At 44.3% G+C, this 12948-nt stretch overlaps 1 protein-coding gene across 1 annotated transcript; it reads left to right on the forward strand.

The window, feature by feature from the left end:
• The first annotated feature begins 1913 nt into the window (after window positions 1-1913).
• On the forward strand, window positions 1914-7499 carry LOC138511506 (uncharacterized). The gene is made up of 3 exons (XM_069627239.1): window positions 1914-6604; window positions 6698-6808; window positions 7289-7499. Exon 1 carries the CDS (start codon window positions 3781-3783, stop codon window positions 5866-5868), a length of 2088 nt encoding a protein of 695 aa, XP_069483340.1. The 5' UTR covers window positions 1914-3780; the 3' UTR covers window positions 5869-6604; window positions 6698-6808; window positions 7289-7499.
• The last annotated feature ends 5449 nt before the right edge of the window (window positions 7500-12948 follow it).

Below are 12948 nucleotides of genomic sequence, written 5' to 3' on the forward strand. Positions count from 1 at the left end.
AGATTGAGTGCTTTTGCTTCTCTCTCTATCTCCTCCCTGTCCCCCACCAGCATTAGTATTTCTGATTTGTTCCTATTGATTTTTAGACCTGAGATGGCCCGAAGACTTCCAGCTCTCCAACTGCTGCTGCTAGCGTCCGGCCCGGCTCCTCTAATGCTAACAATAAATCATCCATATATGTGGTTACCTTATGTTGTATGCCTGCCATCTCTATCCCCTTAATTTGCGTGGCTTCTCTTAGTTTCATCAGTAGGGGCTCTAGAAAGATGGCGTATAATAAAGGGGAGAGTGGGCATCCTTGTTTTGTTCCTCGGGAAATGCATACCTTTTCAGTTACCTCCCCATTGATGGCCACTCTGCATGTTGGGGCGTTATAGTTCGCTCTAATTCTGGTAATAAAGTTCTCCCCAAATCCCATAAACTGCAGGGTCTTAAATAGCATGGACCATTCAACCCGGTCGAATGCTTTTTCTGCATCAAGTGCCAGAAGAATTGCTGGGGTTTGCTGGGGTTTGCTTTATACCAATCTTTTCCACTAAGTGAATGATCCTTCTAAGGGTGTCGTGGGTTTGTCTTCCTGGGATAAAGCCTGATTGGTCTAAATGAATTAATTTAGGAAGAAGCGGGGAGAGCCTAGCTGCTAATATCTTAGTGTATATTTTGGCATCGACATTAATCAGGGAAATTGGTCTATATGAAGCAGGGTATGCTGGGTCCTTCCCTGGATTGTGAAATACTAGGACCTTCGCTTCGTTCATGGTGGGGATCACATTGCCACATTCTTTTAAAGAGTTTAGGAGTCTAGTTAGGACTGGAATCACCAGATCCGCATATTTTTTATAGAATGGGGCCGTGAAGCCATCCGGGACTGGGGTTTTATTTTTTGGGAGTTCTTTTATTGCTTTTCTAACTTCCTCTTCCATTATAGGGTCCTATAAGGCCTGCCTGTCTGCCATTGAGATTTGTGGGAAGGTGAGGGACTTCAGATAGATGTCCTGTGCGTATGCCTCCGGGTGGTCGGTGGAATACAGTTTCTGGTAGTATTCTCTGAACACTTCCCCTATGTCTTGTGTGCGCGTGAGATGGGCCCCTTTCGTGTCTATGATGCTTTTGATCGTTATATCTTTCTGTTTGATGCGGATTTGTCTCGCTAGCAGCCTATCTGCTTTGTTAGCTTTTATGTAAAACCTTTGTCTATGATACAGCAGGCTCCTTTCTGCTCCCTTTGATCGCAGCAACTCTAGTTGGCCTTGAGTGTGTCTGAGTGTCCTCTTAAGTTCCCTAGTGGGTTGTGTCAGGATTTTCCCTTGCAGCTCTGTTATTGACCTTTCCAGTTCCTTTTCCCACATATTCCTCTGTTTCTCCCTCGTGATTTTCAGTGCCATTAGCTTCCCTCGGATCACCGCTTTAAATGCCTCCCAGACTGTGGTCCTTGAGACTCCCCCCCCGTCATTTTCGGTGAAGTATTCTTCAATCATTTCCCTTATGGTTTCCCCTGTGACCAGGTCTTGGATTATGTCCTCCGGTAATCTCCACCTCCATAGACCACTAGATGTCCCCTGTAGTTTCATATCGAGCCATAGGAGTGCATGGTCCGAGAGTGCAATTGCCCCCTTTTCCACCCCCTGGATCTTGCCCATGAGTCCCACTGACGCCCAAAGGTAGTCAATTCCTGACATTGTGTTGTGCACATGTGAGAAGTATGTAAATCCTCTTTTCTCCCCCTTGAGTTCCCTCCATACATCATTTAGGGCTAGTTGGTCCATTTGTTGCTTGAGATGTTTTGACGGTGCCCCATGGCCACATACCCCTCCAGAACTTCTGTTGCGCTGTGGGTCCCATGCCATATTCAGATCTCCTCCCAAGATCACCTCCCCCCTTGCAAAGGATTCTAGTTTGTCCAGGGTGTCCTTGCTATTTAGAACCCACTACCGCTTTTGGCTTATCTCGATCTGTCTGACTCTTCATCACGCCATTTTCTAGATCCCACCATGTAGGTGGATCTCACACAATACATCTCCTTTGTTATGTGTTTAGCTATTAGTATAGAGTGTTTCTCTTTGATCTGTTAGTTCACTCTTTTCACCATACTAGATCTCCAGTATTCTGCTCTTCACCATCTCGCTAGCATCCCGAGTTATGTACAGCTTGTCAGTCAGTCCTTGACTGTTATGGAAATAAAATAAAAGATTTTACTTTTTGTCTCCTTGAAATGTTGTCAACAGTTCAATTGGGCCCTTATGAAGAAGAGGTTACCCTCGAAACGCGTCGGCCACTCCACAATTGGACAGCATCACCTCTCCATCATTTATTGCTTCTTCGCAATTTGTTTTAATATGTTAAACGTCACGAATTACTTTGTACAACAGAATGTGCCTTTTGGCAAATTTTGTTTTCCTCTTTGCCAAATAAATTGTTATATGCTCAACTAACAAACTGCTGTTATATATCTATATCCATATATTTGAAGGCCCTATGTGGCATCAGTAAACAGTGTGCAGGGGACGGGAGGGCCCCACTTTTTGGGTCCTCTTCTATTTTCTCTTTTCTGATTTAGGCTTTGTGCCAAGGCCTTTTTTCCTCCCCCGCACCTTTAAATTCTTAAACCAGCTCTTCTGTACATATAATGATGATTTGAATTTCTATATCAATTGTTACCAGGTGTGCACCACTGTCAGCATTTTTGTTTTCTCCATATGTACTGGTCTTCCAGTGTGGCACGTACCAAGTGGGTAGCACCCTGATATAAACCTTGTTCATTATAAATATGTCATTTTCTCGCATCAACGAGATCACAGATAAACACGCAACTACACTTGCATTTGATGCGGAAGAAGCTAAACGCATATTAGCTCTCATCAAGGATACAGACCAATCTTTACAGAGTAAAGTCAGCCCAGACAAAATAATCTTTCAATTAGAAAAACTCATTAGACGCGAGATATCGCAGAAATTACATGCCAGTACCCTAGTGGAATATTACAAATCACAGAGAATCCCTAGAGGATTGAGGGTATATTTGAGACCTACACTCTGCAGCGAGAGCAAAGCATTTGTTGCTAAATGGGATCAAATTCTGAACAAGTGTTCACTTGACTTGATCTTACTTACGATTGAGGAACTTTCCAAGTCATTGACATCCATCGACAAAGACATAGAAGCACTGACAATACAGCTTTCAGAATTCAAGTCAAAAGAGGATCTGACACAACTTTTGGAAGATATCAATTCCAAATTGAGCAATTACAAAGCAGACATAGAACAAAGGAAACTTCGTAAGTTTAAACGCGATACGTTCGATTATTTGAACGATATCGTGTATACCTGGCAGGAGTTTTACCATCACAGAAACGCCAGCAGAAGTCGAGCTAATAATCTTAACAACTCCAACTCAGGGAGTGATAGTAGTAGTAGCAGTGTGGGAGAACCAATACCGAAAGACCAGTCACAAGAACAAATTCCACAGCAAGTACCAACACCTGGGACCACAATTCCCCACCTTACACCATCTCAATCTGGGACAGTTGCTAGTACCACAGGTGTTTTTTTAGGCCTGAGAGACAGACAAAAAGAAAAAGAAAAACACGACGAGGCAAGAAAAACACAAAAAGGAAGATACAAATAAGTGAAAATCTAGTCATCAACCTATCAAGCAAAAACCTGACGAGTGGCCAACTTGATATCTTAAACCGTGGTCTTTCCTTTGTTCCTACTTGCAACACATCACTATTTGAAGAAAAAATCTGTCTTCACAGATTGTTGAGGAAATTAAGATTGAAGATGTTTTTCGAATCCGATTTGGATACAGAATCACAGGCCCTAGAGGATGACATCCTACAGATGCGCCCCAAGAGTACTTTCGACCCTCAGATTCAAAATTCGATCTTGGATCTCTTCGAGAAGAGTGTCATTAATGACCTCAAAAGAATTAATTACCATAGCACTAAACCAGTTAATATTAAGAATAGCCAACTTGAACATGTTGAACAGCTGGCTAAAGATGAAGATTTAACTATCAAACCTGCGGATAAGGGTGGGGCAATCGTGATCATGGATTCATCCTACTACACACGGAGATGTCTGGAACTACTTAACGACACCGTTACTTACACAAAACTTGATAATGATCCACTACTTAGAATCAAAGCCATCATCCAGAAAGCTATTGACAATGCTTTGGAAAACAACTGGATTGATTCAAAAACAAGTCAGTTCCTTATAAACAAATATCCAATCACGCCTGTGTTCTATGGCTTACCAAAGGTTCATAAAGACAACATTAATCCGCCACTCAGACCAATAGTTGCGGGAACTGATAGCATATTTGACCCATTGGCCATCTATGTGGATCGTTTACTTCAACCTCTAATCCAGGAAATACCAACCTACCTGAAGGACACTACAGACTTCCTCAACTGTCTACAAGAAATCATAGCCCTGGACACTAGCTGCATTCTCTTTAGTATGGATGTATGCAGCCTTTACACCTCTATTCCCCACATCGAAGGGGTTGATGCTGTACTCTGGCTCCTGTTGAATCATGAACATATAAGAGGGAACAAAGAATTTATTGTGGAATTACTGGAAATAATTCTTCACAACAGTTACTTTAGATTTCAGGGCCAATACTATGTACAATCATCAGGTACTTCAATGGGGTCGGCCATGGCTCCGGTTTATGCTAACACCTACATGTATAAATTTGAAAAAGAAAACGTGTTGGATCACCCATTTTGGTCATTTAAAATCTTGACCTGGAAACGTTATATAGATGATATCTTCGGTATCTGGTGTGGTACACGAGATGAATTGGATCTTTTTTTGGAACATCTGAATTCAGTGAACAACACAATCAAATTCACAATGGAAGTAGGGGACCCTTCATTACATTTTTTGGATGTGAGCTTACAGATCAAAGAGGGTCACATCGACACCACGGTGTACCATAAACCAACAGACGTGAATAATCTTTTACATTTCAGCAGTTTCCATCCTAAACCCATGCTCAAAAGCCTACCATTCAGTCAAATGTTAAGATTGAAGAGAATTATCTCAGACCCAGCAGGCCTTGACTCAGAATGTTCATTTCTAGTTGAACGATTTGGATCTAGGGGGTATCCAGATACTATCACAGGAGAAGCCCGCAACAGATCAGAGACCTTCACGAAGGAACAACTACGCATCCCTAAAGTCAAGGATAAGTCCACACCGCTACTCTACATTTCAAAGTACTCACGACAGAGTTTCCAAATCAGCAAAACTCTGCGTAAAAATTGGACCATACTACACAATGATCCCTCTCTCCTGAAATTATTTCCCAAAGCACCAATGATGGCCTTTAAACGTGGACATAATCTCAAAGATAAACTAGTGAGAGCGGAAAGACCTCCTAAAGACAAACAACTTGTACTGAGTACCATAAAGAAGGGTACCTTTCCCTGCTTGAACTGTACGAACTGTAACAATGTTATAAAAGGTGAAACGATATCTCACCCACAAACTGGGAAGAAATTCAAAATCAGAGACTTTTCCACCTGCCTCTCCGCAGGTGTCATCTACTCATTGAAATGTCCCTGTGGTAAATTATACATAGGACAAACCACAAGACCCGTCAAAGAAAGATGGTCAGAACACAAATCCACCATCAGATGTAAGAATCTCAGATCCCCAGTGGCAAGGCACTTCATCGAATTCCAACATACGATTGCACAAATTAAATTTCAAGTCATAGAAATTGTCAAACGTCCACACAGAGGTGGCAATTACCAATCCTTGTTGTCACAGCGAGAGAAGTACTGGATCCACACACTTGACACTTTGCAACCTAAGGGTCTGAATGATGAATTCTCTTTGAGTTGCTTTCTATAGTGAATTGTGAAACTCACATGTTACATCGCCAACTACTATACACAAGTGTCAGTATCCCGGACCTTAAAAAAAATTTTTTTCTTTGTCATTACAAGTGTTGTGACTTTGATGTTTTCTTCAAGGGAACTGTATTTTCCTATGTTTGACTTGCCTATATTCACTTAAATGTTTGCACCTGTTCACGAATGACCAATTGAACCATCTCTCCATTCGTTCGAACCTTGTATGAGTAATAGGCTACATCGCAATCTTTTATCCCCTTGCCATTGAATTATACTTGTCTCACTATATAATGAGTAGCCTCATGACTCTACATGATTTGTTTTGGACTATTAAGAGTAAACTGCATGTACCATTTGTGCTATCTATCATGACTGTAACGATTATTGTACTATTCACAAATTTCTGTTCCATTAGAACCAAAATTATAAAATGCGTTGCGATGGTGAACACCAGAATTCTTATGTTTCATTATGGAACATATTAACTCTACTTTTCTTATTTATCCTGATCTCTGGTCAGTCCCTATGAGTACGCTTGCACTATGCGCCATTGCATGATGGCCTCCATATTCCTCACTCACCGGCTTCTATGCCCTTTTCTATGTTTATTATTTAGTTTCCTTTCTACGTCTGACGGCGTGTCCCCAGCACAGCTCGTTCCCTAGGTTACGACCGCGCGGAGCCACTGCCTGCCGGTTTCAGTTTCCACTAACAGTGTTCCCCGCACTGTACAGGTAAGCTACCGCTACTTGGGTCCCTTTGCCCGGTTGGGAGACCCCAGGTTTATTTTTCTCCAGTATAACAGAAATGTATATGTCCCCACTTAGGTGCCAGCAGTACGTGTCTCTTTGCAGATGCCCTGCATCGTATAATTGTTTCGAATACTTGTTGACCACACGGATGCCCCTGTTGCCTTGGCTACTCGTCCCGCAACTCGAGTGAGTGCATTCTTTAAAACCAATTCCGGTTTATTTTAAGTATTATTTATTTTATTCAGTAGCGCTCTTTTGGAGTTATTCTTTCTCCGTCCACAGGAGGGGTATGGTTTTTTCTTAAACACGCTCCCCATATTGACTCAGCTTTTTCACTATTCAAGGGTGGTCCTTGCTATTTAGAACCCACTACCGCTTTTGGCTTATCTCGATCTGTCTGACTCTTCATCACGCCATTTTCTAGATCCCACCATGTAGGTGGATCTCACACAATACATCTCCTTTGTTATGTGTTTAGCTATTAGTATAGAGTGTTTCTCTTTGATCTGTTAGTTCACTCTTTTCACCATACTAGATCTCCAGTATTCTGCTCTTCACCATCTCGCTAGCATCCCGAGTTATGTACAGCTTGTCAGTCAGTCCTTGACTGTTATGGAAATAAAATAAAAGATTTTACTTTTTGTCTCCTTGAAATGTTGTCAACAGTTCAATTGGGCCCTTATGAAGAAGAGGTTACCCTCGAAACGCGTCGGCCACTCCACAATTGGACAGCATCACCTCTCCATCATTTATTGCTTCTTCGCAATTTGTTTTAATATGTTAAACGTCACGAATTACTTTGTACAACAGAATGTGCCTTTTGGCAAATTTTGTTTTCCTCTTTGCCAAATAAATTGTTATATGCTCAACTAACAAACTGCTGTTATATATCTATATCCATATATTTGAAGGCCCTATGTGGCATCAGTAAACAGTGTGCAGGGGACGGGAGGGCCCCACTTTTTGGGTCCTCTTCTATTTTCTCTTTTCTGATTTAGGCTTTGTGCCAAGGCCTTTTTTCCTCCCCCGCACCTTTAAATTCTTAAACCAGCTCTTCTGTACATATAATGATGATTTGAATTTCTATATCAATTGTTACCAGGTGTGCACCACTGTCAGCATTTTTATATTCAGATCTCCTCCCAAGATCACCTCCCCCCTTGCAAAGGATTCTAGTTTGTCCAGGGTGTCCCTTAGAAAGCAGTCCTGTCCCACATTGGGCGCGTATACTGACGCGAGAGTGATCCTCTGGCCCTCTAACACCACATTAGCGAACGCATACCTTCCCTCCTTGTCTGTGATGGAGTCCTACAATATGGCGTCCCTTCCTGTCCTCATTGCTATCAGGACCCCCGCCCTTTTTTCTGTGGCATTCACCTGGGCCAAAATTTGATATCCCCTTACCCGGGTTTTTTGTTTGCCCTTAGCTCTGATATGCATTTCTTGGAGGAGCAGGAGGTCCACCCCTTCCCTTTTGAGCAACTTCTCCAGTTTCACCCTTTTTGTTGGATGATTCATCCCCCTTATGTTATAAGTCACAATGCGGATCTTCCCCATTTAATAAGGCACAAGTGCAAAGTACGTGGAATCCCTTCCTTCGATGCTGCTCTAATTCTGTTGTCCCGTTCCCTTTTCCCTTCCCCCTGAACCCCCCCAACTGACAACCAATAACAAAACTTGTTGCCCCCGAGTAGGGCGAGGGTTCCTACTGATGCTAGGGCGTTGCGCCCGTAGCTCCTTGCCCTCCTTCCTCTCGGATGATATGTTCGTGGGGGACTCCTAAACCCCAGATTACTTTCTTATCTTACCCGATTCCAATCCGGAGGGTCACTCCCGGACCGCCTCCTATGTCTCTCATGCAGCTGCTCTTGTTCTCTCCTTCCCCCTCACCGGTGCAAAGTGTGACCGCCGCTTGGGTGTCCACGGCATTCTCTTTCATCTCTCCCCCTGGCAGCTTCCTACGACCTCCCCTTCCCGTATTTGGCCTTATTTGCTTGATCGCTTCCCATCCTTTAGGTCTTCTCCTTTGCTCCCCACAGGATGTTGCTTGATCCGTATCCTCCACATCTCCCTGTGCACCCATTATGCTGAGGCCCTCTTCCCAAGGGGTTGCTCTCCTCTGTTTCCCTTCCCATGTAAATGTCAGCCCAAAAGGGAAAGTCCATTTGTATCGGATTTCTTCCGCCAACAGAGCTTTGACTAGTGGAGCCATCGCTCTCCTCTTTTGCAGAGTAACCAGAGCCAGGTCTTGGTACAGTTGAATTTCCTGTCCATTCATTCTAATGTGATCCATTTCTCTGGCTTTCCTCAGAATTTGTTCTTTTTGAGGGTAGGAGGATAGCGCCACCAGAACGTCCCGTGGTCTCTCCCCCAGTGCTCCCGATCTTTTTGGACCTACCCTGTGGACTCTGTCGACTCCGATAGTGTCTGTCTTTGCTGCATCCAGTATATCTCCGAACACCACCTTCACTGCCGACATGAGATCTCTGTCTAGTACTGTTTCTGCCATGTTCTTGATGCAAATGTTAGAGCATCTGGAGCGGTTCTCCAAATCCTCACACTGTATCTCAAGGTTATGGGTGATTCTCACCAAGTGTTCCTGAGTTTCGCTGGCCTGTTGCGTTTCCTCCTCTATCCCCTGGACCATTCTTTCCAGTGTGTCCGTTCTCTCCTCCAGTTTAGCCACTTCGGTCATAAGGTCTTGAACCGCCTGTTTCATGTCATTTTTTATTGTCGTAAACTGTTCCTGTACGGAGGACATTAATTTTTCTTGGAGTTCCTGGAACCATGATTGCATGTCATCCCTTGACGGTGGAAGCTGGGGGTTCGCCCGTGCCATTTCATCGCATTGTTGGTTGTCCTGAGGCTTCCCTTTAGCTCGCGGTGTGTTGTCCATTGACCACAGTTGAAGGAGGTTTGCGTCTTGCCTTGAGGGCAGTGGGGCCTGTTGTGAAGCGCTGTTTTTACTTTTTGCCCTTGACATGGTATGGTTGTTTCCTGGGCTCTGTGAGGTCTTCTGGTATTCCCCCTTGAGCTTAGTGCTGTACCCCCTAGACGTTTGTGGGGCTGTCCTCCTGGATCACCTGTTGGGGTCAGCTTAGGTGGGTCCTTCTTGTGGGAATGAGTTCCCCTTCCCAGTCCGTGTTTCCTTTCTTGGGCTCAGGGGGTCCCACACTGATCCCGTCGTTCTGTTGGGCTCACCCTTCTCTCTGTCGCGGTCTCCGCTCACCCACTGTTTGTGCCCCCTTGGGCGCCTTTACTGTCGCTTGTAGTTCGTGCCGCTTTTGCTCCACCGCAAAATTCTGTCTATGCCCCCCTTCCCTATGGGAATTGTAATGATACGGCTACTAGATGTGAGGGTATCTGGGGAGATCACTTAGCTTGGGCTCCGATTCCCCTCATACGCGCCTCTCCGCTCTCCTCTGTGGGGCCTTTTCCAGCCCGGCCCAGAGCCCGCCTCGCTCTCTCCTCGATCCGTGGTGCTTTCATGCTTTCTCCGAGCGGGGGGAGCGTCTGTGCCTTAGCCCCCGTGATCCTTGGGGTTCTCGTATTTGTCGCCGCACTGCGCGGCGCTGGGGGCCCCATGGCCGGGGAATCTGGCACTTTGTGTCTTCGATGGAGGTGGGGGAGGGGCCGGAATGACCACTCCGCCGCCCGCGGTCTCCGCTGCCTACGATTTGGTCCCTTTGGGGGTTACAATGCCTCAGCGTGGCACCAGGGGGGGGAAGGTGTTCGCCCCCACCGCTTTGGCTCCGTAATTCTCCGCTTCAGAGCCTGTCCGCCCTCCCGCTCAGCACTGGAGTAGCCGCATGATCGGCAGCGGGGATCGCCCGATGGGGGAGGGGCGGTCGCTGCGGAGCTCTCATCCTCATTGTTCTTGGCGCCCCACAGTAGTGCCCCCGGTGTCCAGGGCCCACATTCAGCGCGGGAGGGGGCAATCCACTCGAAGGCAGTGCCAATTTTGCTGCGAAGTGTGCTTTTTTAGGCAGCCCGGGACGAGCGCGGCTTGGACGCAGCTCGTCTCCCCGGCGGCCATCTTGGAAAACATTCTTTTTTGTCTTTTGAAAGCAAATCTAGGAGGTGCTGGGTTGAAGTCTTCTGTTTTTATAATATGCCAATTTTTTAGAACCAGTTTGAGTAAGTTGTGGCTTATGGGGCTGAAAGTCGTGACGCATGTCATCTTTTCCACAGTTGTTTTATTCATTAGGTTGAGGCATGTTTCGCGATTTCTGTTTTTTGCTCTTTTATATGCCATGTTAATTTGCTTTTTTTGGTAGCCTCTTTGTTCTAGATGTTTTTTGAGTTGTTTACCGTGCGTCTTATAATAATCGAGATGAGTACAATTGCGACAAACTCTTAGAAATTGTCCAATCAGAAGGTTGGCCTTCAACCCAGCTGGATGGTAGCTTTGGAACTCCAATAATGTATTTTGATCGTTTTTTTCCTGAAGAGATTTGTGATCAGGGACCCGTCTCCCTGTGTTCGAATTTCCAGGTCTAGGAAAGGAACAGTTTCCATGTCATATGACATCGTAAACTTGATGTTCGTGTTGCGTTGATTTAGCCACTCGTGGAATTCCAACAAGAGTGGGTCTGTGCCTCTCCACACTAAGAAGCAATCATCAATGTACCTGTGCCAAGCGATGATGTTTGTTTTAAAGGGGTTATTAATCTGGTATATTGAGTTTATTTCTACAGAGTCCATGTATAAGTTTGCAATGTCCGGTGCAAATGTTGCCCCCATACTGGTCCCGTGTCTTTGGTTGTAGAAACAATCTTCACACATGAAGTAATTTTCCATGAGTGCCAGTCTTGTAAGCATTCAAGCTGTGGGATGCTGGTATATAACGCCACGACCTCTAACGTCACTAAGATGTCTCCTTGTTCAATTTTGATGTAATCTATGATTTTTATCATGCTCGTTGTGTCCTTGCAAGTGTTGGAACGATATTTGAATCTACGTCATATGAATACCAAGACTGTTCCAACTACCTTCATCCTCGAGTGCGCAAGACTGGCACTCATGGAAAATGACTTCATGTGTGAAGATTCTTTCTACAACCAAAGACACAGGACCAGTATGGGGGCAAGTCATCTCAAGAAATGATAAAACATGTTACTGCCGTTTTCGGGGGTACGTTCAAGACTGTCAATTGTCCAGCGCATGTATTGCATTGATACTCTCCCAAGATGGCCGCCCAAAATTCGACATCCATCCGATCTAAAAAACAAGCACTAACGTGGGCTAGATGCAAATACACATAGTCACGTGATACGCAAACACGGAAAGCTATCACAATCCTTCCCGGCACCGCGTAAGACGAACCAGCCTCTGCGTGTGAACAGCAAAGAGCCGCCGTGTCTTGAGAAACACTCGCATCTACATTTTATAAGGTAAACCAATTTTAAATATGGAACACGTCTGAATCCGAAAGCGGACCATAGAGGTATAAACAGATGGATGCCTGTTTGATAAACAATATCTTTTCCATTAATAACAAAGGAAGAATCTTCCTAACGTCCCTCCCACCTCTTGTTTTCGCAGTTGGTGGGCGAGACCAATGTGAGAACTGTAAGGACCAACTCGCATCTATCTGAAAGACCATGCATTTTTTGACTGTGAAGCCCATTTTTTCGGCGCCATTTCTATCAACAAGCGGCCCAAATAATAGAAGATCAGTACATATGCCACATAACCGGTGTTACTCTATAAATTAGGAAATCTATTTTTCAAATTATAAAACCTAATTATACTTATCAATAGGTTTGAAAAGCGGCCTCAAAAGAAACAAATATTGAGAAATCCATGACAATTACATGGCGGCTGCCTCAAGAAGTTGGCCAATTGAAAAAGCAGAACACAAATAGTTTGCCGCGTAACGCAATCCATGAAAAGGAAGTGATTTCCTATTCTCCTCATTAAAGAAACTAAGCTTTAGTCCAACCACAAGCAAATACAAAGGTCAGTGAATAAAGGAAAAAGAAGGGGGTAACAAAAGCGCCCTAAACACATTAACTTTTACTAAAAGAACTTTTAATCGTGTACTTGTCCAGACCAGTCATTAACACACATTTTGCATTTTTATTCTTTACAGCACTTGAAACACTGTGTAAAAACAGGAGATGTGTGTGTTTGAACTTTGTTGTCAACCTGAAAAAGAATATACTGTCCTGAAGAGGGCCACAACTAAAACAGCAGAACACCAGGGATGGTGTTGATGTAATCTGTGTGCCGAAACATATGTAGACATCCCACAGACATTTAAATCAATGTGTCTTTTTTGCAGCACTAGTACTCCTTATGCTGTGCATTCATTGTATGTTCCC

This window comes from Ambystoma mexicanum, chromosome 6p (assembly GCF_040938575.1).
Source record: "Ambystoma mexicanum isolate Mex_15411 chromosome 6p, UKY_AmexF1_1, whole genome shotgun sequence".
Taxonomy (NCBI): domain Eukaryota; kingdom Metazoa; phylum Chordata; class Amphibia; order Caudata; family Ambystomatidae; genus Ambystoma; species Ambystoma mexicanum.